General features: G+C 41.6%; 1 protein-coding gene and 1 long non-coding RNA gene across 2 annotated transcripts in view; one reads left to right on the top strand and one right to left on the bottom strand.

The window, feature by feature from the left end:
- The first annotated feature begins 1,279 nt into the window (after positions 1–1,279).
- Positions 1,280–4,575, top strand: LOC121624879. Its single transcript, XR_006007883.1, has 3 exons — positions 1,280–1,331; positions 4,319–4,359; positions 4,440–4,575. It is a non-coding gene; the product is annotated as an uncharacterized LOC121624879 (long non-coding RNA).
- A 1,039-nt stretch (positions 4,576–5,614) lies between these two features.
- Positions 5,615–27,525, bottom strand: part of cacna2d3 (calcium channel, voltage dependent, alpha2/delta subunit 3) — a 31,061-nt gene continuing 9,150 nt past the window's right edge. The window contains exons 6-39 of the mRNA XM_041953404.1: positions 25,105–25,267; positions 24,407–24,538; positions 22,903–22,963; positions 22,661–22,811; positions 22,427–22,501; positions 22,231–22,320; positions 19,746–19,859; positions 18,681–18,759; positions 17,095–17,228; positions 16,593–16,610; positions 14,916–14,987; positions 14,453–14,533; positions 14,284–14,358; positions 13,293–13,376; positions 12,979–13,050; positions 12,802–12,863; positions 12,623–12,690; positions 12,428–12,473; positions 12,217–12,314; positions 11,972–12,065; positions 10,124–10,219; positions 9,880–10,001; positions 9,237–9,314; positions 9,075–9,136; positions 8,958–9,002; positions 8,811–8,873; positions 8,326–8,396; positions 8,156–8,231; positions 7,940–7,980; positions 7,414–7,469; positions 7,147–7,264; positions 6,907–7,019; positions 6,625–6,707; positions 5,615–6,076 (exon numbers count right to left, since the gene is read on the bottom strand). Of these exons, the coding sequence (XP_041809338.1) occupies positions 5,984–6,076; positions 6,625–6,707; positions 6,907–7,019; positions 7,147–7,264; positions 7,414–7,469; positions 7,940–7,980; positions 8,156–8,231; positions 8,326–8,396; positions 8,811–8,873; positions 8,958–9,002; positions 9,075–9,136; positions 9,237–9,314; positions 9,880–10,001; positions 10,124–10,219; positions 11,972–12,065; positions 12,217–12,314; positions 12,428–12,473; positions 12,623–12,690; positions 12,802–12,863; positions 12,979–13,050; positions 13,293–13,376; positions 14,284–14,358; positions 14,453–14,533; positions 14,916–14,987; positions 16,593–16,610; positions 17,095–17,228; positions 18,681–18,759; positions 19,746–19,859; positions 22,231–22,320; positions 22,427–22,501; positions 22,661–22,811; positions 22,903–22,963; positions 24,407–24,538; positions 25,105–25,267 (2,886 nt within the window). The 3' untranslated portion in view covers positions 5,615–5,983. The remainder of the gene's footprint in view (positions 6,077–6,624; positions 6,708–6,906; positions 7,020–7,146; positions 7,265–7,413; positions 7,470–7,939; positions 7,981–8,155; positions 8,232–8,325; positions 8,397–8,810; positions 8,874–8,957; positions 9,003–9,074; positions 9,137–9,236; positions 9,315–9,879; positions 10,002–10,123; positions 10,220–11,971; positions 12,066–12,216; positions 12,315–12,427; positions 12,474–12,622; positions 12,691–12,801; positions 12,864–12,978; positions 13,051–13,292; positions 13,377–14,283; positions 14,359–14,452; positions 14,534–14,915; positions 14,988–16,592; positions 16,611–17,094; positions 17,229–18,680; positions 18,760–19,745; positions 19,860–22,230; positions 22,321–22,426; positions 22,502–22,660; positions 22,812–22,902; positions 22,964–24,406; positions 24,539–25,104; positions 25,268–27,525) is intronic.

Here is a 27,525-nt window from a genome sequence, read left to right as displayed (position 1 = left end):
TGAAGCCAATTGTCAAAGTGTAAATTATACATACATTATACATATATTATTTTTAATTTCATGCTACTTGAAAAATTTGATTGGAACTTCAGAATGAAAATCTAAATATAAGTATGCTCACTGCATATGCTTATTATGAACTGGGGCTCATACTAAAAACATACAAAATACAAACACAGAAATAACAAGACTTCATAAATATTGATATATTAAATATATAATAATTTATCCACACAGGAAATATCATCCCAAATCCGTCTTTTCTTAATCTAGATATCATGGAGAAAGAGTCACGCAGGACCCAGACAATACTGACACTGAGTACGACCAGAGGCTTTACATATAAAGGTTGCAGCCCAGAACAATACTACTTTTAGCACTTCAGTATCAGTTTGACATTTTGAGGAGGTCTTTGTCTTTTTTTGACCAGGTCTGACTGTAAGCAGTTTTGGTGCTTCCACTCCTGTAAAACTGACATCAGGTAACATTTCGTCACTGACAAATGACACATGTGTCAGTGTATTTAGTATTTTGAAATGTTCATTTGTTCTTCCACCAGCCATTCCTGTCGGTCAGCCAAGAAATACTGGTGGTTCCACCTCCACTTCCCCAACACCAGTGAAAACTGCATCAGGTGACGTGATTATTCCTTTTTTCAATTATTCACACTAATTCATAAGACAGTGTTAATATGTATAATATATTCACATGCAAAACATTCAAAAAGGTAAATGATTACTGTGTTAGTGTGTGATGCAAATGCAGTTGCTTATACATTTGTGAATGTATGTAGTTCATTTGTTATGCCTTCCTACAGTGCACATGATAGCCCATATTATATATTATAAGTAAAATATAGTTGTTAAGCAGCACATGACAACAATTTGATGCTAATTTTGTGTACTACTAGTACAAAAAATGACAAAATACATTTTTTTTAATGTTAATATATTTTTGTGCCTTCAAGGAACAGATAGTATGACCCCTATGACTCCAAAATCTGGAGTCTAATATTTTAAATAATTGTAATTCTTAACATGGCCTCAACTTGCTACCAGTGATTAAATTATGTATAGAACCTAATTTACTCAGTGAATTTATATCAGTAACAAAGCAATGCTTTGCTTTCCATTTTATATCTTCCTGCTTTTCTGTGAATGTTGTGAGAAGCAAACTGACACTGTGTAGGACTTCATGGTTTCTTGTTTATGGCTGGTGTCTCACAGCAGAAATGTGGATCTGGACGTTGCCCGTCGCTGTGGCTGGTTGTGGAGCAACTGTGGGAACCATCTTACTGATTTCAGCAGTTTTGTGGAAGAAAAGAAAAGCTGGTGAGAACTATGTTTCTTTGTCTGATAGAGTCAGAATGTGTTTTTGTACGCGTGTTCACATTTACTGTTTAATACAGAAGTGTAGAATTTCATGACAAAAATCCAAACCCCTCCCATAGTCTTTTTTAACAGTTTGTTTTAGGATTAAATATATGTTAGCTCTAGAAGGTACTGGCTTGAGGTGCCAGGAATTGTGTCATTGTGGCTCTGCCCCCCAGATGCCCCTTGGTCGTGCCCCTGGCCATACTCAATTATGAAACACATACATCACACTATCCTCTGCGATGACTGCAACTGCCTCTTTTTGGTGAGGAGGCTGATGTCAGATGTTGGAGATGATGATGATGATGATGAGGCTTCTTTCAGCTGGTTTTTCAGGTTTGAGTCAGTCAGTTTTGAACAGAACTGCTCACAGTAGCAGGTTGTTGCTTTGCAGCTCGATGATTTCATGTTGTTGGTTGTCAGACACATCAGCTGGTTCCTCATTGAAGGGTGAGGCACATATAATCAATCACTTTTCTTTACTTGTCATCTCCTTAAACATTTTCACACTCACCAACATGTTCTGATGTCATAGCAGCTTTTGTACTTGCAGAGTCGGAAAATGCTCCATGTTTCCTCTTTCCAGTTAAAGCTGCCACAACTTTAATTTCACTTCAAATGATTTCACATTTGAAAGCAGAGCGCCAAGATGCTGGCTGGAGCTTTAGGCTCATCTCCGAGAGGTACTTGGTAATGTCCACCATTAAGACCGAATCACACACACACTTACTTTCACTGAGTTTCCATGTCAGGGATTCATTCATCTCTATGAATTATTACAGACACTGACAGAAACTGACACTCTGGAACAATTATACTTTGTCTGGTGCTAGCAGCTCCACAGCAGCAACAGGGTGAAAGAGGTGTCAGCTTCTTAGCTATTAGCTCGCTCACCACAGAACCCGCCTGCGTAACACTGTCTTTGTCCCGAACGTGGTCTTGTGAAAGATGCTTGTTGGGCATTTTCTTTATTTATACACATTTACCCTTGCAGCTCATCCAGTTCAGTATGTTTCAATCTGGTATAACTCTTGAGATTGAACTTTTTCATCTCTGCAAGCTTAACTAATTTAGATACAATTGCTTGTCTTTTACTTCAACAACCTGTCAACCCCAGGTTCCCAGGCATCTAACCCTCAGCCTGCTACCTTCCAATCTGCACCTCAGACTACTAGCATTCAACCTGCTATCCTCCAGTCTGCACATTAGCCTAGCAGCCACCAGCCTGCAAGCCTCCTGCCAGCTCCAGTTCCTCAGTCAGCTAAACCTTGGCCTGCTCATCTCCTGCAAGTCCCAGCTTCTGACTCAGCTAGCCACAGGCCTGTTGGCCTCTAGTCATGTCCTACTCCTGAGTTGGATAGCTTCCTGCTTGAGTCCACCTCTGGAGATTCCCAGATGACTCCTTTCTGGGGGACCCAGCTGGCTTTCAAGATGGCCCCCAGAAGAAAGCGAGGCTCCCAAGAATGCTGAAGCTCCCTGCCAACTGGCTCCCTGTCATCCAGCTCCTTAGTCTCTTTTCTGCTTTACCTTGCTTAAGAACCAGACAGCCTCCAGACTGCTAGACTCCAGCTGATTGAGCAGTTGACTAGCATGAAACCAGCCAATGCCTCTCAGCTGCCCAGTGCCATGGAGGTCCAGCTGTCCAGCACCGAGGTCTCTCTGGTTTCTGGTTTGATCGCTGCCAAGTCAACCCCCGGGTTTGTCAACACCACATCTGCTCCTGGTTCTCAGTTGATGGTCAGATCAACATGGGCTCCTTGTTCCAAGCCACTCTTCTGGCAGATATCTCCACCTGGATCCCCGTCAGTGGCCTGGGCAACATCTGCTCCAAATTCCTAGTCGGCAGTCCAGCCAACATCCACACCTGAGCTACAGCAGTCACCAGTTTTTGTGATGCAGCGATCCACTGAGCCTGAGCTGCAGCTACCTCTTGTTTCTGTGCTGCCCACTTATCTCCAGCTCAGCCACTGTTCTTTGGTTGTGATCGCCTTCCTATACTGCTGACCTCCAGTCCAACCTCCAGAGGGGTTTCACCTTCACTGCCGGCCTCCTGCCTGACCTCCAAAGGGGTTCTGCCTTTAGTGTGGACCTTCTGCCTGACCTCCCAAGAGATTCTGCCCATGTGTCCTCACACTTGGTTGCTGTCCTGAGCAGCCCAACCTGCCCAAGGTCTCCTGCATTGCCCTGTGCAGCCTCTAGCCCGCCTATCTGAGGTTTCCTGCTCCGCCATTGTCCAGACCCTAGACCACCTGCCTGATGTATCCTGTGCCACTCCTGTCCAGCCCCCATGACCTGGCCTGAGATTCCCAATCGGCCCCTGTCAAGCCCACCATACTTCTCCCAGGACACTTGCCTTTCCTATGTTTATTTCTCTTCTCCTTTGCCTGTTTTGGACTGCCTTTTTGGAATATGACCTTTGTCTGCCTCATAATCCTGTGAGACCTATGTGCTTTTCAATTTTTGCATGAATAAATTACTTGAACTGCACAAGCTCCAACTTCGAACCCTGCATTTGGGTCCTTGCCCTTGTATTTCTTTTTTCTATGTGCATAAGTTTGACATTGTCAGGAAATATTTGACGCAGCTTCGTATTTATCACTTGAGCAGTGTTTACGTATCTCAAAGCTACTAAAATAACTATTAGTAGAAATCAACAGAACTGAACAACCACACAAGACCTTCAAGACCTACATACAGAAACTGCAAGTAAACCACATTTGTGGGAGACTACCACTCCACTGAGACAAAGAAAAACCCTCTGCTTGTGTCTAACATGCTTTTCGCATGTGATCTAAATATTTTATGAGAAGAGATGTTGTAGAATTGTTCAGATTTTGCAATAAAACACCAAACTTCACTGTATTTTAGCCCCCAGAAGGGTGTTCATCTGCTGCTTGTCTCATGGGAAACTATCCTCTTACTGTGTGTGTCTATGTCACTAGCAGGTTCTGAGGAAGAGACAAGGCAGGAGTCTCAAAATGAGAATGTAAGTGTGACATACGGTACAATGTTTGATATGTCATGTATATTAATAGATGCTACAGATGTCTTTTTTCTTTTTCCCAGTATGACACATACCATTTGTACTCCACCATCTCTGAGGAGCCAGCTTCACCAGTCCTGAAGGACATGATTTACAGCACCGTGCAGGCACACTGAAATGCAAACTGTTTTACACCGTATAAAGAGGAGACAGCCGAAGGAAGTGTTAGAAATGTAAAGTTGTTTGAAGTTGATGACTAAAAGCTATAGACTCATGTTAGACTGCTGTATTGTCTTTTTCTCAGACCAAACCAATGTTTTCCAAATTTTATGGCCAGATCCAATTTTAACTGTTACAGTTGTGGTTTATGACGTAGAAAGGACAGCACGGGTTCCTGCAAATCAATCTAGCTTTTTAGATCAAGACTGAAAATGTATTTAGTTTTTTCTCATACATAACTAAAGCAAAAGTTCACTTTACTTCTTTTGTTTCTAATGTGTCTTCTGTTCAGTGTTGCTTTTTGTAACTGGATATACCACTATAGAACTCAGTGACTACACAATAAGTACAGTTATTTACAACTTACTGCTACTAGACAAAGTCTTTCAGGTACTGTATGTGATATTTTTTATTTAGGTTATATATTTTGTATAAAACCATTAACTGCTCATGTCAGATACTACACAACCCAGAATCTCCCAACACACACACACACACACACACACACACGCACACACACGCACACACACACACACACACACACACACACAGAAATAACACAACAGCTAAAAAAAGGAATGAAAATATTTCTTTGTATTTATTCATCAGCTTTCTTAAACATGTGGTTAGAAGTATGTGGTCACCTCGACAAATTATGACTGGACGGATGTATCATTCTGTCATCTTCTTCATCATGCATCTATAGCTTGTCTGAAATGTCTTCTGCTTTAAAACAAAGAGAAACTGGCAGAATAAAGCAAGTTCAAATGTTCAGTTTTCTCTCAGGTATTTAACATGATCCATATTATTACATCAAACAGAATTTAGTTACAAAATAAAGAAAAGTACGATGGCACTGTCACTTGTTTTTGGCCATTTACTGCCAAAAATATAGACCACTCTGCATTATTTTCACATATGACAAAAAGTGCATTTTACATTCTGCAGACTTTTACATAAGCCTTCATTTTTTCCCCAACAACAAAGAAACAAACACATTTAATGTCTTACTATCATCCTTTGCACAAAGGACCTGTTTTATACTTTGACAAGAAATAGCTGAACTCTTTGTTTTTACTGTTGACATACTGCATTTCTTTCTCTTATTTCATTTCAACACACATTCAGGACAATATGGCAAACTGTCAGTGGTGTGATGCTCTGAGCAACGTCACCAAGCACTCCCGTCAGTCTCATTTTCTTCAGCTGCATCACATCGTTTATGTTTTCTGCATTAATGGATGTGAGTCTCAGTGCGACAGATAAAGATTTTTTTTCTTGGTGGAGCGCTGCCTTTTGCAGGGGTATGAGCAAATTCATCATTTCTGGTTGGCCATGTTCTCTATGTGTTTATAAGCATCTTCTTGTTGATTTAGTCCTTACTGATGTCCAGTTCTGCCGCTAATGGTCACCTGCTGATGGTCGCTGCTATCAGAGGGAGCAGAGCTGCTGTTAGAGGACTGGAGAGGCGTGTTGCTGAACCACACTCCATGGCATTTTCCTGCAGAGGACACAGTCATCAGGATATGATATGATATATTAACAGGGTGGATACACTGTGCTGTCTGGGATAGACAAGAGTGAATGCTATAAGAAGTGAGCTTGTTGTTGTTGAACACGCTGGGTGTTATTCTTGTAATTTTGGCTGTCTATTTGATCCTGATAACATTACTAATAGCTCGAACAAAAGCGACTGGGATCTGGCAACACTGCAGCATCACTACAGTACCAGCCACTCTGAATTGCAGTCCACAGCTGGAGCCTCTTTGGCTGCCAAAACTTACAGTAACAGGGGAAACAGCAGTCTCATGGCAGTCAATGGTTTGAGCTTTCATAATCACTGCTCCTCCTTGTGGATAAATAAAGCATTGCAACTGGTTTCCACAACTGGAAGTTACAGCGGTTGGTTATTATAGCTTTCTCTTAGCTCAAGCTAATTAACATCTTAAATGTTATATATTTAATTCATGCGAAACTCATAATGCAAAGACAACAAGTTGCAGTTTTTTGCACATGCAGACACACACTTGTAGACACACAGTCTCATACCTCAGGGTGGAACGGATGACATGATTCAGGCTTCTTCCTGTCCTTCTGAAACTTCAGTCTGTCACATTTTAGAGACTCATTGTGTTCAAAGGCGTCAAGGGTGTAAATACATCACCAGGGTGTCCATAAGTTCCGAACATACACATTTAGCCTGACGTGAAACTGAACACTTAAGTGGTCCTACTTAGAAAATCAACACTAAAGAAGAAATGGAAAAAAAAAAAAAGCTTTCAGAAAATTATTCCACACATCAAACATTTCTGGTTCATCTAGAAAGGATATACATGATCTCTATGGGATCCATGGTTACTGGAGGAGCACTGCTGCAGTCACACTTATTGTCCACAACAACCATGAAGAGGTTGCTGCTGGGAATCTGCTGAATGACAAAAGATCTGCAGCCCAAACAGAGACAGTGACAGGAATTAAAATGTTACAGTATGAACAGTAGCAAACTGACTGGATCTACTGTGCTATATATAGAGGTAATGTTAACTATTTTTCAGAAGCCTGAAGCAGTACCTGATACAGCCCTCACAGTCAATGTTGCCTGTTGTTTCTTTGATGGTGCGTTCAGAGACGAAAGCAGGATATTCTGTATCACATGGCACCATCATGGTTTTACCCCGAGATCTCTGAGCTGGATTTGTGACAAAGCAAGTTTAATTGGATGGCAGAAGCTGAGGAAACCACACATAGACAGAAAAGATTTCTAGCTTTCACTCATACTCTTGCTCTCTCTCATGCACACCTACATGATCACAACGTATATATGTCAACCACATTTACCTTTGACTGAAAGATCCACATTCCACCAGCTGTACAGGTTAAATTCTAGCAGAAAACTTAAGAGAAAAAACAGACAAACATTTTGCGTCAGTGACAGTTTTGAAAAACATAGTAATTAATTTGAGCTAACAAAAAACTAATGCACAGGCTATTAGTTAACTAATGTTTTGATAAAAGGGTATAAATACTTAATGAAGACATTATTACCATTTAAGCACATTAATCAAACATAATAAATATGTGTCTGGTTACTGGTTGACATGCTGAGTTTCTAATATCAGTAAATAGTTAACAGGTTGTAATATGTAAATGCATTTATAGAGGAGTTATTAAACTAATGAAACCAATGATATCTTAAAACGTATTATTTTTTGTTATCAATGTTGATGCTAATGCTAATGCTAATGCTAATGCTAATGCTAATGCTAATAATAATAATAATAATAATAATAATAATAATAAGAGCTCCCACATTATGTTCATCATATCCTGTAATTTATTCAACATTTTCTTGTGTTATTCTTACATGACAAGTTCAGTCAGGAGCCACTTAACAACAGAGAAGGGCTGAAAGAGGGAAAGGGAGAAAAACATACAATGTGAGTCTCTACAGTATGTTCCACACAGTGTTATCACAAACCCTGAGAAAAGTATCTATGCTGATGATTTTGTGCAGTGGTGTACTACAGCTTCAAATTCTTGCTTTCTTTCTTTACATCCACGAGCTAATGTTGTCACTTACGTCTGATAAAGTGCGTGCACTGTCGCTGCTCCCGGCGTACTCTTTGCAAAGGGCCTGGTAATCGTACAGCGTGATCCTGCAACGCACACAGAGGGGGAAATGTGACATGCATTACGGCAAGGTAATGTGTCGGTGAAGGGCTCAGGGGAGTGTCATAGCGTGTCTCAGACCTTTTGAAGGACCCCATTTGGAGAAGTTTATTCATAACAGCACCCTCCACCGCTCCAAAGAAGAGCCCTGTCTGAGGGAGAAGTTGTGTCAAAGCACACAGGCACATAGCTTAACACACACTGGGTGGACAAAATATTTGAAATATCCAATTAAGTAATTAATGAAGGACTTATTAAAAAAAGTACAATTACAGATTTTTATAGTTTAAACATTTCACAAAAGTCACTGAACAGCAGATACAAACTGATGATGGATTTTCCAGCTAATTTAAGAGTTTATACATATTATATAATTTAAGAAGCAGGAGAATTTTCTCAACCTATAAAGGAACACGTAATCCTTCAGTCAGAAACATTCAAAGTCACCAGATATGGAGATACATGGTTCTCAGTTGCGCGAATGCATGAACAACTGCAATCTGAAAAATAACTACAGCTGCCAGACAAACATATACACAAATACAAACACAAACTGCACACAGTACCTGAGACTGCTCCTCTGTGACAAGAATAAAGCCATTGTTGTCAATGAGATAACAGTTAATATCCTGTCAGGAGAGTGAATAAAAAGAGTATGTTAACAAATCAAGCTGAGAAATGAATACAAATGACAGTTATGTGACTGTTCTTACCTCGTTATCACAGCTGATGCTACATTTTCCATCCAGAGCTGTACACTGGGCACAAAACATAAGTAGTTTAGCTTCTCACCTAATCAGGGAGCTTGTTTTGTGTTGTTGTGTAGTTACCTGTCTGCAGGCGGTCCAGAACTTCCTCTGAAAGAACTCGAGCTTCATCTGGATCCCAACAGCTGAGCACAAGAGCGAGCACATGAGAGACTGCACAATATCCAAAAAATACATATAAACATGAAATTCTAATGATATGAGAGATGGCTTAGAGGTTGTTACCTGCAACGATTGGAGACTTTCTGTCATCGAGGAGCTGAATTGCTGTGCTGGCCAAAACCACACTCTTATTTTCTATAGCTGAAGAGGAAGAACAGAGGATGAACTTTAAGTCATTTGTTCAGGTTACACTTTCAGCTCAGTAGATGGCGCCCTTTGCTCAGCAGCCTCAGTTGGCAGGCTCAACAGAAACCGCAGTACCAGTCCATTTCTTTACAGTAATGGAGTTCAATCAGAGCTTTTTCTGCAGCCAGATGACTCTGATAATCCTGATATGGCTGCTGTGATTGGACATTTCAGGTTATGATGGCAAAGCCTGAGCGGATGCAGTCGTCGTTAACAGAGGAAAGATGGTAAATGTCATGGAGAGCGAAGCTGAATTGTCCCTCCTCTGGCCAGCAGACTTAACGTGGGCCACATTAACTGCACAAAAGCTGTGAGGGAGGTGAGCTGTGCTGCACATCCTGTCAGTGGAAACCAGTAAAAGCCACAATCCATAACAGGAAGAGGGACGTAGGAAAAGACTGATTAAGATGTTAAATGCTGGATGACTGAGGCAAGGAATGGATTTCCAAAAAGTGCCATATAAAATGCAGCACTCAATAATTGAAAGTCAGCTAAGAGTTATCTCTGGTTTTGTGCATACCTGTGCTGAAGGGGATGGAGTAGACAAATGTACCGGGGACCTGCTCTGCCGCTCTCTTGTACCACAGCGGGAAGTGATCAGCATTAAACACACCCTCCTTGTCCTCCGCTGTCAGGAAATCTCTGAGGAGGCACACAGAATTAATCTGAGGTGAGGAGCGAGGGATCAGATTCATCAAGCACAATCATGGCCGCGCCTTGTGCTGTAAGTAACGATTAGAGAGACGTTGAGAAGCGGGACTCACTGATTGGAGAGCTGATCGGCGGGCACAAAGAGGTTGGTCCTCGACAGGCCAGTTCGTGTACCCAGGAAGGCAATCTCCACTCCCTTGTCTGAGTTCCTGTGGGTATAATGCAGAGCAGTGCCACATAAACACATCTGTGCATCCTTCCAGGCACATGCAACTTAGATTTTTCTTTTATAAGTATGATGCCGGACATTTATATCTGTATTTCGGCAGTGTGACCAGGTTTCTGCTCATTAAACTGAATGGTGTATAGCTGGAAAAACTTGAGCTCTTATTTTGAAAGCATATTGCAAAAATACCTTATTAAAAGGCTGTACAATATGCAACATCTTTTCAAAGTCATATCATTCATTTGGGGGGTTTCATGGTTTTGTATATAAAATAAGCAAGTTGAAGACATGACTCTGGGCCTTGAGCACTGCTCATGATATTTTATAGGCTACATTATGAATATTGATACTAATAACAGCATAATAATCAATAATAATCACTGCTTGCAAAGCCCTGTATGCACATACACATTGAACATTATTTTGAAGAAAGCTCTTGTACAACATCATGTACATCGGGTCAATATAATAGGAGTGTTCAGGGACAGGTTCAAATTCTTTTTGTTTTAAAATAGCACCCACATGTATCTATGTGCAACTGTTTGCCACTGTGATTGTTCCTGCTGTACATACTGGCTGTAAAAAAAACCCTTCCTCATATAGTTGTACTGTAACTGATGGAGGAATAAATCCACAATCTTCATCTTGAGCAAAATTGGAAATCTAAAGTTTAGCTGAAGCTAATATGAGGTTTCATCAGTTTGTTTTAAACAAATAATGTGTATCTTTAAAAGGTATGGTCATTTAAGTACAATCTTCCATGTCTGTGTAACCGTCCCTGCACCACTGCACTGCAAGGAAAGTACAAACTGTGTCTGGGCAAGCACAAAGAGGGAAATTCATCCTGAAAAAACTGTAAATTTGGAAGATACACATTTCATTTGGGTAACTGATGAAGCCTCATATTATCTTCACTTTAACTGTTCACACATTTTTGCACAGAACAAGGTCTGTGGATTTGTTGTCCCCCCTTATCTCTTCCCTTGCATTGCTCTAAGGAGGGATCTGTTTGCAGCTTGTATGTACTGGAGAGACAGTTAAAGCAACAAACGCTGTTTTGAATGTATTACCTCAATTCCAACAAAGATGGGATGCTTTAAAACATAAATAATCGAGAATGTGACAACTTTCTAATCGTTTTTGACATAAACTCAATTAAAAGCAGTACAAAGACAATATATTTAATATTAAACCTCATCAGTCTCATTGATTTTTGTAAATATTTGCTTATTCTTAATTTGATACAGCAACACGTTTCAAACAAGTTGGGACAGGAGCAACAAGAGACTGGGAAAGATGTGGAACGCTCCAGAAACACCTGTTTGGAACATTCCACAGGTAAACAGGTTCACTGGTAACAGGTGATGTAAATGATTGTATTCTGTTCCAAAAAGTCCCAACCTTTTTGGAGTCAGGGTTGAACATATGTGCACGTGTTTCCAGTGTTTCTTTCAATGTGGGTGCCACTTTCTATAAAGGCATTTACTAATGGCTTTGTTGATGGTTAATAATACTTTATAGATCATATAACACATATACAAGAATATTTTTTGGTTTGGATTATCGTGGATTATTTTAGGATTTTTTCATTAATGATTTTAGAACATTTAAAATTGCAGATGACTTCCAAACATTTACTGATGGCTTATTAAAAAAAAACAAACCCTATTGGCTTCCTAACATTTGTAACTGTGAAATGAAAAGAGAATCTAAAGTGGTGCCGAAATGCTCTTACTCTGACTTGTTGAGGGCCAGTCCAGTCCAGTAGGCTTCCAGTGGGGCGGTGACAACAGCATCAAATAACACCTCCTGGATCAGCTCCCTGTCACCTGCACAATGTCGCAGACTATTTTAAAGACCTGATCAATAAATACAGACCTTTTTTTCTCAGAACATTCACAAACAATCACTTAATTTGTTGTCACAGATAGTACAGGCTGCATGTGCAATTCATTCAGGTGGGACTCAGATGTCTCTTACATTTGAGGTGTGGTCTGCGGCCCGTCATAAAGAGCTTGATAGCTTGAATCTGGGTCAGGTGACGGTGCTCGTGCTGCTCCTCTGTGTTGCAGTAAGTCCTGTGGTCCAAACAGAGCCACACTGTTACATCACAGGCCTCAACATCCCAGATGAACGCAGAGGGATAACCTACATAACGCATGAATGCCCACTTCCATAACCCCAGTGTTACCATTCATCTGCCAGGGCGACATCTGGCTGTTCCAGATCACGGAGCCCTGAAAAACACAAGTCAGTAACGCTTCAGCAATGCCAGCCTGGGAAGACTAATACAATAAGCCCTCCCAAACAAGCAGGTCAGTGACATGCATCTCACTGCGTTCAGGCTTTTCTAAATAGAGTAACTGACAGAGTTGAAGTGACATACCAGCTTCAACTGAGACATTTCCTCTGAAGAAGAACTTCCCATGACCTCTGGAGAGAGCCACACCGACACTGGACACACAAACAGAGGGGAGAATCGACCAGAGAGTCCCCATTTAACTGCGGCCAAGACATAAACTGACAGGAAGTCGTTTTAGGAAAGTAATAAGACTTTTCCTCCACCTGAATGGTGTCCCTTTGATGTCAGTGTAGTAATAGTCATTGTGCATCTTCAGGACACGTCTCTAAGAGAGGAGCAAAAGGAGTGCAGATGAGATTTGCTCCTTTAGTCAAGAGACAAGAGCAAGAACAACCCTCATCTGATAGGGAGACACTAAACATCTTTATCTACAGCCTCACCCCTCTATCCACTGTCTTCTTCACCTCCATAGAGAACGTCCCTGTCCTCCTGTTCACCATAGCGTTGCGCAGCTGAAAGATAAAGCAGAGGAGACGAGGCTTGGTCACTGAGCCGCCGGCTGCCATTTCAATGAAAACCTTGATAATTCTGGCTGATTTGAATTTGCCAATGAACGCAAAAAATGTGAAATCAAGGCACTGCGTCAGTTGCAAAGTACACCAAAGTGTTAGCGTTTCATATTGCACACAATATATTTGCACTGAAGAGTGATCTTTTTTTCTATAACACTGGCTTTTATTGGTTCAACACGTACGATATCATCTTTGTCTTCCCACTCCACCTCAGAGAGATCCACGCTGCTGTAGTTGGGCTTCCTCCTCTTCTGACCGTCCTGATACTGCACACAGGAACACAGTGTACACAATTTAATGATCCCTTTTGTGAAATGACGTTTTGTTTTGACTAAACGTTTAACCACGGCTTAAACATGTCTGCAAATATAGCCTGACCCAACTGTGACGTCTGCATGTGACACAGGATTTTTGAGCTTGATATTAAAGAAATAAATCTATGTTGAAAGCTTCACTGTAACCTGTCCTTTGCGTTTGAGTGTCAAAACAAAGACTTGCTGTATGCTCTTGTTTATCAAGCCTTGCTTTGGAGGTTTTGCTGTGTAATTATTTAACAAATCGTCTGTGAAATTAACACTGTCAGGTAAATTAGAAATTATTAATATGATTGATAGGAAATCCACGCTCATTCAAGCAAGCCAACATCAATGCATTAAACGGTACATGTCAAACTCTGCTACTGTATGTCGTCTGGCCCACAAGGAACAAGAAAGTCAATGACTACAACCACAGCACAGTTTTAGCCACAGAGAGACACTCACAAAAAAACCAACACAGACCAACACACACAGTTGCACAGAGAGGAATAGCACTAACACTGGCACACACAGATCCACTAGCACAGCCATAGCTCCTGAGAAACCAGTGGTCCCAGAGCGAGCGGCTGTGGTCTCTGCCAGCGAGTGTTAAGTTACCTCTGGGAAATCTCAGGCCAGCCAGCCCTATGAATGGCCTTTATCCCTGCATGCATACATCAAAGGAAAAGGTTGGGATTACAGAATATACGAGCCCATTCAGCCTCCTAACCAGATAACACATTTGTCTGGGTGTGCACTCGTTAACCGAGGCGTTCAGTTCATCATTTCGGTTATGCATACAATTGCATGGACAAAACAAAAAGGGAAAACAGGGTAAAGTCAGGGAATGCTGTGAGAGTGTTCTAAGGTGGGTTACCAAAGGTCTGAGGTCCGGGTGTGTCAGGATGTAGCCATTGTTTGTGATAGCAAATGCGTACCCGTGGATTCCTAACTAGAGACACAAAATGAGATACATGAGGAAGTAATAAATGCATATTAATAAATCCATTCATTCAAAACAAAAGTACAAGAACAGCTGACTGCACCATATGTTTGGGGATGAGCTTCATCAGCTCCTGCAGAGGGATGTCTGTTCCTACGACCCCCAACAGAATACCCTGGTTCTTCTGCATTAAAACATTCAAAACACACATACAAAACTTTAGATGAAAACTGCAAGTACTCAGAACCTCTTTCAAAAGACTCCAATTTAAGCACAGATCCTTAAGTAAATGTACAGCAGTATTGCCAACAAAATGTATTTAAAGTATCAAAAGTAAAAGTAGACGTTACATTAAAAAAAAAATGCCCTCAGTCGTCACTGATATATTTATTATATGACATTATCAGATAGTTAATGCTGATTCAGCAATGTGTGGGCAGCATTTTACTATATAAAATAGCAACAAATGGAAATACTCCAGTAAACAACAGTACAAGTATGTCAAAAACTGCATTAAAGTACATGAGTAGATGTACTTAGTTACTTACCGTCACTCAGTCACTCACCGTTTCATTCTTCGTGCTGAACACAGGCATGGCGACCGTGGTCATCAGACTCGGGCCTGCTTTCTCATTCAGCTGAAAATGAAAGAATTTCTAACAGTTTAATTTTAGCTGAACCATCCCGTTGAGAGGAGCATCAGCATGTTCTCTGATCAGGTTTGTAAACATCAATCAAAAGCAAAAACTGCACAGAAAAATACTCAGGGGATAAATTTACTCGGAATTTGTATATTTGAATATGTACAATTCATGAATACCGAACAATAACCAACACAACTGCACATACAGGAGAGTACCGTATGTACCGCAATTCCAAAGTGTTTTATTTTATTCCTAAAAAGCCTCTAAACAACAAAAGATTTCAACAAAATCATACGTGAATGTAAAATCCAAAAAAGATTAATGGAAAAGTAAATGAATGCTGATGCACAGCCTCCGCACAGTAGCTAATTATCAGTGGGGAGACAGCCGAACTGACATGAAATTCAATTAAAATTCCAAGATAGAAAAGAGAGGAGCGTGACTCATTGAGTGGGGAATAAGCTTCAGGAGTTGACAATAACGAAGCCAAAGGTGGCCTCAAATTTAAGTAAAGAGCATATAAAAAAGTATAACTAGATCTAGAAACAGAGAACTATTTGACACAGATTCAACATTTATTAGTTGGACGAAATGTTTAAAAGCAGCACCCGAATGAATTCCTGCAGAACCAAACAGGATCCTGCTCACAGACTTCCTGTTGTCACACCTGAAGCATGAGCCTCATGAGGGGCTCAGAGCAGGAGGCGAGGTCAGTGCGGAAGGATGAAGGCTGACATAATTAAGCACATGAGCCCTGTTAAAGTAGGTCTGCTATTCCCTCACCTCGTGAATCGACACAGCTGAGCGTGTGTGTGTGCGTGTGTGTGTGTGTGTGTGTGTGGTTAAAGTTCATTTGTGTATGTGCATGCATCTGAGGCAAACGAGCTGTGAACTGCAGTGTGTACTGGCTAGCTTGACAAAATGAAGAATGGTGGGTCCTTAAATTCATCACAACACACAATGGAAGTGGAAAACGGACTGCTTCAGTCTACACACAGACAGACAGACAGACAGACAGACACACACACACACACACAGGTAAACCCAAGAATGCGCCTCCCCCCCCCCTGTCAGTTTTATTATGGGCTTTAGGAGATAAAATGCAATGATCCAGAGAATGATGAATGGTGTGTCTCAGGCTGAGATACAAGAGCACACACTCCAGAGGACAATCTTCCAACCCTTCTGTGCGTGTGTGTGTGTGTGTGAGAGAGAGAGTGTGGGCATGCTCATCGTCTCCATACTGGAAAGAAGTACAATAAATGCTCCTCTACTGATCCTGCCCCTCGGAGAGAAGAACCTCTCCTTACTTCAGACTTTCAAGGAAATATTGAATCATAACGATGAAAAGTAGGAACAATGAGCAGCTATTTAACCTCTCACGTCACTTCTACATTACACAAAATAACTCACATTTACTGGGTCCCAGTGGAAACCTTACATTACCTGTCCATGAGCTCCGTTCTGATGCTAGTTCAGGACTATTTCCTACAGCATCTGCTTGATTCTTTTACAATAAGACAACAAATACATAATGTTTTCGATCAATATGATTCTACCTGAGAGCACGTAAAGATCAGATGGCATGCAGGTATTTACCTTATGAGCCTGGGAAAGCTGAAATGAAAGGAGAGATGCATTAAGATTGAATCACCCAGTGAGTTAAAGCCTTCACGTTGTGCATCGACTTTGTGGATGCAGATATATCGTGGGGGGAAGATCTATGCAGATTAATGAAGCTCATAATGAGGAATCATTCCAGCAGCATGAAGAGTAATGATGAGAAAGCAGATGCACACATGTGCACACTTACTGTACGGTACAGGTATGGACAAAATAACATGAACGCCTTGCAGTACGATGCACTGTGGGATATCAACACCTCTCTGATACAATACAATGTACTGTTTTACATTAAACTTGAGAGATTTTTGGTATTTTGTCCAGCCCGTGTACTAAGCATGTTGATGCTCTGTACATACAAGCATACAGCCTCATTCATATGCAAATATATCGAGAACGAGAGCTAATAACTTGGACAATCACAGGAAGTCATGATAAGGCTTCAAACTGAGAAGTTAAAGTGCTGTAAGTAACTTACAGCACTGTCCACGTAAGCTTCAGTCCACACTGTGTCGTGTTCGTGGTCAATAACCTTCGGGCGGCTCATTACGTGAAGATACCTCATCACATTCTCCTGAACGTCTGCTAAGGTGGAGATCTGACTGAAATATCCTGCAATTAAACACACACACATGTTAATCTAAAATGAGGCACAGCGTACACATCTTTCTCATTGCATCTGAACTTTTATAGACTACACTTGAAAATATTAAAACTGATTTCCATTGGTGAAAGAGGTATCAGATCCGCAATGTTTAGTCCTACATCTAAAACGTAAAGTGTATAATCAGCAAACATTGTCATAGTTAAGATTGTAGAAATATTGAAGTCACGTGTCCAAGTTTCCCCAATGCATCCTTTTCGTTGTTTTGACCACACGACAAGAAGGAGGTCCCTTTTTTATTACTTGGATTTTTAATAGTCATCTATCCAGTTTTTGAATTTTTCTTTATTGAAATAAGTTTAAATGCTGTTTTGTCCACACTGCCAGGAATAACAATACTGAAATTCTGATTCCTATTTAGTTTAAATGACCCAAAAGTAGCCTGTGAAACACCCACCATGTGTATGTTTTTATTTGTAAAGCCAACCTCCCTCCAGGTTCTTCCAAAAATTGGCCTCAGTGGTAGCTACGAACCTATCAGCAAAATCTAGTTACAGCTCAAAACTTAAAGTATTCCTTATGCAGAATGGCCTCTTTCAGAGTGACACTGTATGTATATATAATGCTCCTATGTGCAAACAATACACATCGACCCCCCCCCCCAATGGGGTATCAATGGATACACTGAGATTTAATGACTGAAAGCAAAATGTAGCTTGCAACAGATTTGTTTGTGTTAAAATGCTCCACAGCGGGGCTTTGACTCGCGTCTATCTTACGTCTATGACATCTAGTCTCAATCTGCAAAACAACAAGACATTATGGCTGTAAAATAATGGAATATTCCCTTCTGAAGTGCAGTGCAGTATGTATGCACTAATTAGTTGCTTTCCACGCCAGCTGATGTCCCCGACATTACTGGACTATACTGAACCACTCAGGAAACAGGTCTCCAGTGGTTCAGCTTAAACCGAAACAGGAACCATTGGACTTGCTGTCAGCTCCTGCTTTGCTGACAATGCTTCATATTGGACGTGCAAGGTTATCCCACAGTGGGGGTCTGAATAGGGAGGGGTGTTTCTGTCCCCACAGTCCCTGTGTGATCTGTTTTCCTGGCTGCGACTTTCCTTTCCAGAGGGCACTCATCCGGAGCGTTGACACGTGGGAGCCATCAGCAGCGAGCAGCCAAGGGGGAGACACTCTGACAGGAAGAGGGATTAGAGTGGATTGACCTCTGACCCCCCCCAAGTGCCACTTCATTGCCTCTTGCCAGAAAGAGTCTGAGCCAGCACACGCAGGCACGAGCGCACGCGTAACACACACATACACGGCGAAACCACACGGATACCCACACATCCTCGACCGATCGTGTCAGATCAGATCAGAAACACCACATCGGCCCGTCTTCGACACTCTGACATGAAGCTGTCTTGAGAAGCATTTATCAAAAAGTCTCAAACCTTTGTTGGCACAAGCCATCCATTTGAGGTTATCAGCAAATGCAGACTCTCGTCCAATCAGGTAAGGGAATATTCGCACCTGTGCAGAGGACACATAGATGTCGACAGTTAACAAAGATGGAAGGATTATAAAAAAAACATGCAAAGTGATTCTCAGTACTTTATCTTCCTGTCCTGATTCTATCTGACGCTGGTGCAAGAAGTCGCAGCGTGTTTTCACATCCTCGCGAGGAAACACTGAGCATTAAGCTGCTTTTCCACCTCTTTCTCTTCATTCTTCACCACTTGCACTCTCTGCAGTTAAATTCATTGTCTTTTCTTAGGTTGGGGGTTGGGCATGAGGGCATGTTCCACTGTCCTTTTAAAGAACGCTGTGTGACACTTTGCCAAACCTGCACGGCTCATTGGCTCCAGATGCTTTGCTAAGCATAAAGCATATAGAAAGCACTGAATAGCTGCCATATAGCAGCCCTGAGGGTGTATGAGGGGGGTGGGGTAGCCTGCCAAATACTGCCCTGTACCCTGCCAAACACTGCCAACACACATATGCTTGATAGGACTGAACAAAAGCCCCTGAGCTGTTGTTTTTATTGCTTTGTGAGTGGCACAGCAGTCCATTTCATTTCAATTGCATTCAGATCTCACAAAGGGAGGCTAACAAAAGATTTTTAACCCTGCGTCAAGTCCAGGAAGAAGTGTGGCAAGAGCACAGCAGTGAGGAGACGAGGACCGAAGCCTTTGAGACCGAGCTGTTTATACATAAGCTGCTCTTGAAAGCAGCAAATTTCCCATGTTTTGTTCCTCATGGGAGGAATATTCCTCTGTGTCAACACATTGAAATACATCACATTGACGTAGATTTTTCATTAAAGAGTGATGAGTGGTAATGAAGTAAGAAACCAATTCCACGAAATGTCACGGCAGGAGCTCCACCTGGCATAAAGTATTAAACCGTACATGCAGAAAGTGCAGAGCCAGCAGAAACTTCAGAAAAAGGACATGTATAACACTGACAATCAGACACCTTACAGAACAAAGGAGAGAGAGAGACAGAGGGAGACTCACCTTTCTTTCCGGCCAATTGTACTTCTCAAAAACGTCGTCATACATTTCAGTCGCCCCGTCGGTCACGAGCATTATGGCCTGGCTGCACACGCTGCCACGGCCAGTTTGATTAAACTGCAGAAAGACAGAAGACACGTTCAGATACACATTAAAAACCCTACTCATAGCTAAGTTGTTATTTAAACATCAAACAAACACTGCCAGCGATGTCTGTTATACGGCGATGATGTCTGATAAGGCAGCGCCGCAGCCATCTGTCAATAAGATACAGATAATGTCTTAGTGAATAAATCTGAAGACTGTGGTGAACATTATTCTGATGCAGGAAGATGTATCGCACTAATTAAGTGGTTTATTGACCTGTGAGAGAGTGAATGAGAAGGGAAAGAGGAGCACGTAGTGACATGATCACTGGATTAAACCTGCTGAGCAGCGCGGCTCTCAGATCACGCAGGCCGAGCTTCAGAGCCCTCACACACTCCCTCCCTCCCTCACTCACTCACACACACACACACACACACCACATTTATTTGCAATGTAATGTAAGAAGTTCATGACTGGCAGCCTTTTCACCACTGCACCAGTGCGCATGTGCATGACACAATAAGTAAATAACATAATGACATAACACTACCAATGGAAATGAGGCAACATGCATTTGCATGCATCTGAAAGCATCTTCACCTGCAGCGACAGTGAGATTGTGACATTAAGACTGTGCTTCAATAAAGAAAACAACAGGAACATACAATCCAGATGTTAAAGATTAGTCAGAGACGAACACAGTGTGCAGAAAGTGCTGCCAAAGCTACTCAAATCCTATGACCTCAACTCTGATCTTAGAAAGTGTTTGATTGTAAAGTCTAATTTTCACGTTCAGTTACCTGTATAATGAAAAGGAAAAGTAAGATGATCATCCACAATATTTGATTGTAATAAAATGTCTTGACTTTTTCTAGACTCATCATAGCAGGAAAAGAACAGATGTTATTAATTACATTAACGATGGCTCCATTCTATTCAAGTGTTCCAGTAAGCCATGCCAGTGTGACAGTGACCAGCATGCACAGCACCTGGACCCTGAAACTGCAGCAGCTCCACCTGTAAATACAATATGGCCATCATTCATTTCATTATTACACCTGCGTGTGTTTTTTTACATGTCACAATGAAAAAGTCACTCCTATAGTTCACCTGGCTGTTTATGAAAGGTAACACATGTGCTCTGATCTGTTTCTTCTCCTTTTCTACAGCACAAACCCGACACAACCGTGCATGCTTTTATTGCTGATTTCAGCATCTTTTTTAACATTTTTAGCTGTGTTTAGTTTAATAAATTGTGTTGTTGTCTCACGTGGACTCCTTTAACGTCACATTCCCTGAGCCAGGTTCATGCACTGTCTGCTGCAGAGCATCTGTCCTTCAGCTAAGCCTTTCTTTGAAGGCATATTAGGCCATTTGTTTCAGTATTGTTTAAGTAATAATTTGTGAAAATAAATGTTAATGATAACAGACATAATCAATAATCTTGATCATTAAGTAACTGAGGTTGATGTAAGATCTAATAAGTCCTAAGGTAGTTGTTTGAGAGGTAAAGCAATGGTCTAGCATCCAACATTTTTGTCTTTTTGTGATCCATCATATCATCGGCATGTGAGAGGGAGAGAATGTGCTTTTTTTTGTGCTCTCGTTCAGCTGACCGAGACGGGGTGGAAAAATGGTGCAGTGCTCTTCAAGTGTTTCTTTTTGATTTGGTCCACGATAGGCCGCATTCTCACTTCAATCACTGGGCACTGGGTGTAACAATGAATTTCAGCAGTAGGCTACTGGCTACCTGATTACCATATTCATTGCAGGGCTTTAATTAATCTGACAAATGCAGAGGTAAAAGCTGCCGTCCCTCAGCTTCAGCGGCGCAGCCAAAGCTCGCCTGAAAACAGGGAGATAAAAGGAGTGCGGCGTGGCTCCTGGCCTTATCTGCTTTGTGTTCCAATCAGCCACGTTATTAATCATCGACATTAATTAGAGCCATTAATCACGCTTTAGAATAGATGTGTCTGTGTTTGGAGGGCGGAACAGGGATAGCGCTGGAGCTTTTCGACAGGCGACACACCTCCCAAACGCGCAAATATATTTGACCAGGCTGTGTGACTTTTCATGATTAGCTGAGAACATGCAGCGTGTTGTACTTTCTGTCACTGGAAACAAATGCGGCTTGTAAAATGAAAATTTTCCTCATGTTTTGGTCAAGTGGAATCCGCCAGTTAAATGAAAACAAAGCGCACTCGTGCTAGCCGGCCACAAATTCATTATTTTTTATGTCAAATGAATCAATAAATAAATGAATAATTTTGTGAGAGCTCATGAATACTCAACAGCATTGTCAGATAATCAGTAGGCAGTAAAAATAATTTAGCTGGTCTGCTTTGTGATACATTAGAAGATGGATGCTTGCACAGCATCCCTTTACTGTACAGGAACTTACATCACTCAGGATTGTAAACGCTTCAGCCAGAGCTTCGCCCAGCAGCCCGATCCCTTTGGCAAACAGCTTGTCCAGATGTTCACGGAAATGCTAGCAGATAACGACAGAGGTGGAAAAAGAAAGGTTTTACACGTTGATCGCTCAAATCCAACCGGATACGATCCACAGACATTGATCTCACGTTGATTTTACTCACGTCTTTGTTGGTTCTGTCGGCCCGGACCAGCGTGCCATTCAAACAAGGCTCCACATAGTGGATCTCCTGGTTATACTGAGGAAATGCAAACATTTATTTAGATGATCATTTTCCATTCAAGCTGCAGTTATTGGAAATACTTTACACAATTGTCTTTTGTTACAATTACAGAGAAATGGGACACATATAAACAAACGCTGGCTCTGACATGTACAGACACAAACTGAGACTTACTGCAATGATGTTGAAGAAGTCGTCATCGCCGAGCGTGTCTAATATGGAGGAGACAGTCTGCCTGGCGATGGTCAGCCTGAGTCCTTTCATGCTTCCGCTAACATCGACTAAGATGACGACATCCTTGGGTGACGTTGCTGCCTGAATGTACCTGCCGTTAATGAGGGAAGATATATAAAAAAAACTTTATTTTTAAACATTACAATGCAGCAGTACTTTTTGTATGGTATGTGGAGGCTTACCACTTCCTGTTTCTACAATCAAAGCCAATGACACCATGTTCATCTGGATGCCACTTTACTCCTGGGAAATAGTAAGAGACATAAAATGTTAAACATAGGCACACTGACACATCGGAAATACAACTGTAACACATATATAAAATTATATACATGTAAGTATGTACATAAGTGCTGCACTGTTGTATGTATGAAGCTTACTGTGGGTCATTAAAATCACATTCACTGGTAGGCTGCCAAAGAAACGCTGCATGTTTGAAAGGCTTTGGCTTCGCAACTCAATGACTGATAATTTTAATTTGGATGCACTGAACTCTATAGTCAGCGGTGGAAGACATCATTCGACTCTCAACGTGAGTAAGAATAATTATACCATGCCATAAATATCGCCTCTGTCAGCAACACTGGAATCAAAATCTGATGACAGACGGGTCTTTAGCTCATGTTGCCAGATCACTATCAATCATATCTGATCAAACCACACCAACCCAGTGCCGATGAAGCAGATTAGAGTGTTAAACCCTTAATTAATAAAAACTAATGTGTTTTTTTCCTAAAATAAACTTTGATTGCTGCTTATTTAGTCAGGAATGTTTTAGGTTTTAGGGAAACACTGAAGATCTGAAACCAGATTTTCAGGAGTTTTAACACGTTTGCAGTACTTTAATGTTGTAGCTGAGTGAGGTGGAGCTAATTTGACTGCTTTATATACTGTTGGTTGATTTAATCTATCAACAATGATAATTTGAAAGGAGACTGATGAAACAAATGCAGTGGGTTAAAAATTTTCCCCTTTAAAATAGAATAGAGTAAAAGTGGAGAGCAGCATAAAACGGAATTACTCAAGTAATGTACGAGTACCTCAAAATTGTACTTAAGCAAAAGACTTGAGTGAATGTACTTAATTACTTTCAACCACCGCCTTTGATATAAATTCCATATTGAGGGTTCGGTCTGTCTTTAACGATGATTTCCCTCTCTAGATATTTCATAGACCAAAACAAGGAGCCAAGAAGAGTTCAGTGAAGTGTGATTCTCAGACATTTAAATGATAAATTTGTAAAAACAATAGTAAAAGAAAATCTCGCTCCTAATACATTAAACATACAAAGTCCACATCTGTATTACAATATCATCATTCGTGTCTCGTCTCTGTGGCTTCACACCAGCACTGCAGCGAGCCCACCGCCTGTTTCGTATCCCTGTAACAGTCTAATAACTTCGGCTGGATCCAGCAGCCGTGCCTTGTTCCTCAGTACGACTGTAGGCCCACTCCGACAAATTCTGATTAATTACAGTCCGCATATATGCATCCTCTCTGATGGTCTGTAAAATTACAACATTAGCCAAATTACCCTTTTAGTAATTCTAAATCATTTGTTCTGATCTGTTTTTTTCCCCCTGCACTGACGGCTGATGGCTCCCTTGAGATGAGCCTTTCTTTTCCCACACACACACACACACACACAGAGTGGAATAGGACGACAGGCAGAGTGACGGCACTCACCGGGGTACTGCCTGAAGAAACCCTTGGCGCTCCCAAAGTACTGCCAGATCAGCGTTGGGTCTCTTTCGAAATTATCTACAAAGACTTTATTCAGGGCCTCGGACCAGTAAACTCCGTTCACGATGTCAGGATCTGAGAGGGACGTGAGAGAGAGAGACAAGTAAATTAAATGGTGATAATGGTAATCAGTCTGGTCACCATTACCGGGTGCACGGTTGACCTTTGTCCCTTATTGAACCCCCCCGAAGGAGATACAATGGCTGTGACTAAATCCTCCCCTCCCCTCCTGCTGCTGGACGAGCCTCCCTTTGTGCTGCGAACACAGAGTTATGGGGAGTTCATTACGGCTGAACAAAAGCAACCCTGGCCATACACAGGCAGAGGTGACATACTGTGTTATTGAACAAGAAGCGGCTGAACTGCTAGCATATGACAAACATCTGTCCCACCCCCCCCGACTCTGCACTCTTTCTAGAGGTCCGCAGTCGCTTTCTCCCTATGTCTTGACTGTTATCGATTCCATCAACTCCACTTCTCCCAGCCTGCGGCACTGATACGGCTTCAGCCACCATTTCTCACCTTCACTGCTCACTTTCCTCCCTCCGCTTCTCCTCCCCGCTCATCAGCTCAGGGCAGGTAAATAACCCTCACATAATCCTGCCTTGTGAGCACGTGCAGGCCGCAGGCTGAGCTCTCACCTTTGTTGTACATGTTGGTGGGGACCTGCACCACACTGAGGCTCAGGTTGACCGACAGGTTATTGAAATGGTCGTTGGGCTCCAGGAGGAACTCTCCACCCAGCTCTACGTTATTGCCCATCTCGTCCACTTCATTGATCAGCACTGCGTTGAAGTACTCATACTGAGGGAAAGAGTGAATGCAGCAAATGTTAACTGAGGACTGCAGAGATCAGCAGAGATATCTCAAAAACAAAACTATGATGGCAATGTCGATATTAAGAATTAAACGTTATTTACATTCACAAGTCTTAAATATAGGTCCATAGTCTATTCACAACAGTTTTTCTTCCTGTAATCACCAGATGTGAAATCCAAAAACCAGACGACACAGGTAAAAAAGGAAAAAATCAAGGAGTGCAAAGTAGAAGCAGAAATCTAAGATGATAAAATAGTGCAAATGCTAGCATGGCTTCTCACAGTGAGAAAAAAAATAGATTTTTTTTTTTTTTTACATTACATTGATTTAGATGAGGCTTTTGTCCAAAATTAGCTAAATTCTTTCCCTGATATGGACACACTATCAGTTAATCTGCCCTACCATCAAAGCTACAGACACTTATAATTAACAAACACAACAAACATGAGTGTGTGCAGATTTTACGTGAAATTCTCTTTAGTTATTTTTAATTTCCCAGTGTGTCAAAATGTGTTAGAATCGTCACTGCGGTCTAAGAGGGATGTACAAAGAGGACTGACAGCGAAAAGTCTGGCCTCCCTGAAGTGAAACCCAACAGTTTGTCTGTCCTGCCCTTCACTGCCTGCTGCTGCAGAAGACTACCTCATCCTGTCTGAGCGGCCTGTCTGTGGCCTCTGGTCCTTATTGTCTGCACTGAAGAGGGGAAGAGGGAGAGGGGGGAGATGGAGGGAGGGAGAGATGGGTGATGGACTCCACAGTATCACACTCAGGGGGAGGCCGCACGGGCATCACCATCAAGCAGCCCCTGACAGCTCATACCACGCCTGAGCAGCTCTCTGACGAGCTGCGGCGGGGTTGGTGGGTGGGGGAGGAGGGCTGCGGAGGGGGAGCAGCAGGGGAGAGAAACGTGCACCCTCAGCAGAACTGATAGTGCTGTAGAGAGGCACGTTAACCACCAGGGTTATTACTGTAGAGCAGGCCATGGGACACTGCAGCTCTCCGAGACGCCCCACTGACTCTTACACCACTGCAGTTAGCTGTAGGCCCCCACTGCAGAGATCTGCTCTCCATTACGGGCTGCTGGGCCTTACTGTACCACCAGACTCCAATATCTGAAGATGGTGGGTCTCAGTAAGCTTTAACACTGAGGCTTTAACAGCCCCTGACTCTTAGTGCCGTTGTTATGGCTAACAGCTTCATGGAGTCGAAGCTAATTTTTTCCGAAGCTGCCGACTTCCCTGATCACATTGTCTGAGGAGACTTGTTGTTCAAAATGTTAATTTACTGAAATATGGGATGAACAAAAACATTCAGCATATGAGCTACTTACACTCTACTTTGAGCAAACCATTCATCACTCTGTAGCATCTTTTTGTAACAGCGTAATAGGGTCAATTCATATTTTTAGGATGTTTAGAAACCATGTCAGTAGCAGACAATAAAAATATATTATGACCTGGATTTTAAGTATTTTAAACTGGCCCTGTGTCTCATTCCTTTTTAACTTTCTAAAACAAGAATATAAAATACACAGTATAAATTACACAATATTTTTTACTTTTACTTATGCTTCAAATGTTTCATAAAAGCAGAAAATTGGGTATTAAACTTAAAGCTTCTCAGGGTTTTGGCAGAAAGATTAGTTAAAATAAAGGTAAAAAGCACACAAAGAGAATTTAATTCAAAGTGTTTTCACTCCTACAGTGTGTCTTGTTTTTTATTTAAAATGTGAATCTGGATTTTCATGTTTCACATTTCTGAAGAGTTCCTGATTTTCAAAAACTGACCGAAGCTTTTTAGCAAACACAAAACCAAAGAGACATTACAGTAAATAAAATTCCTGAAGTAAGAGCCAGTTTTCTGTTGCTCCATCAGACCTGATCTGCACACCCTTGAACTGCGGACAACACTCGGGGTCAATGCAAAACACCTGCCTGTCCTGACGCCAAGCGGCTCAGATAAGAGCAGCCGGCTTATCTCATTGTGGTCAGTGAAATGGTGCGTGAAAAATGTGCTGTGCCGGCGGAGGCGAGGTTGGTTAAATGATGCCACAAGGAGCAATATCATGACATCATATCATTACAGCAGGTGGATATTGAATTTCCCTTATTATTTTTTATGGCCTCTAAGATGAAACGTCTGCGTGATAGGCCTCTACTGTATGTCGACTGCTTGAATAAAAAAAAGTTTGAATAGCTTGAACTCATCAAAAGTGTAGAATCTTTACTCTAAGAATTTTAAAA

The sequence above is a fragment of the Chelmon rostratus genome, chromosome 2 (assembly GCF_017976325.1).
Source record: "Chelmon rostratus isolate fCheRos1 chromosome 2, fCheRos1.pri, whole genome shotgun sequence".
Taxonomy (NCBI): Eukaryota; Metazoa; Chordata; class Actinopteri; order Chaetodontiformes; family Chaetodontidae; genus Chelmon; species Chelmon rostratus.
This window is presented reverse-complemented; position numbering and strand designations above follow the sequence as displayed.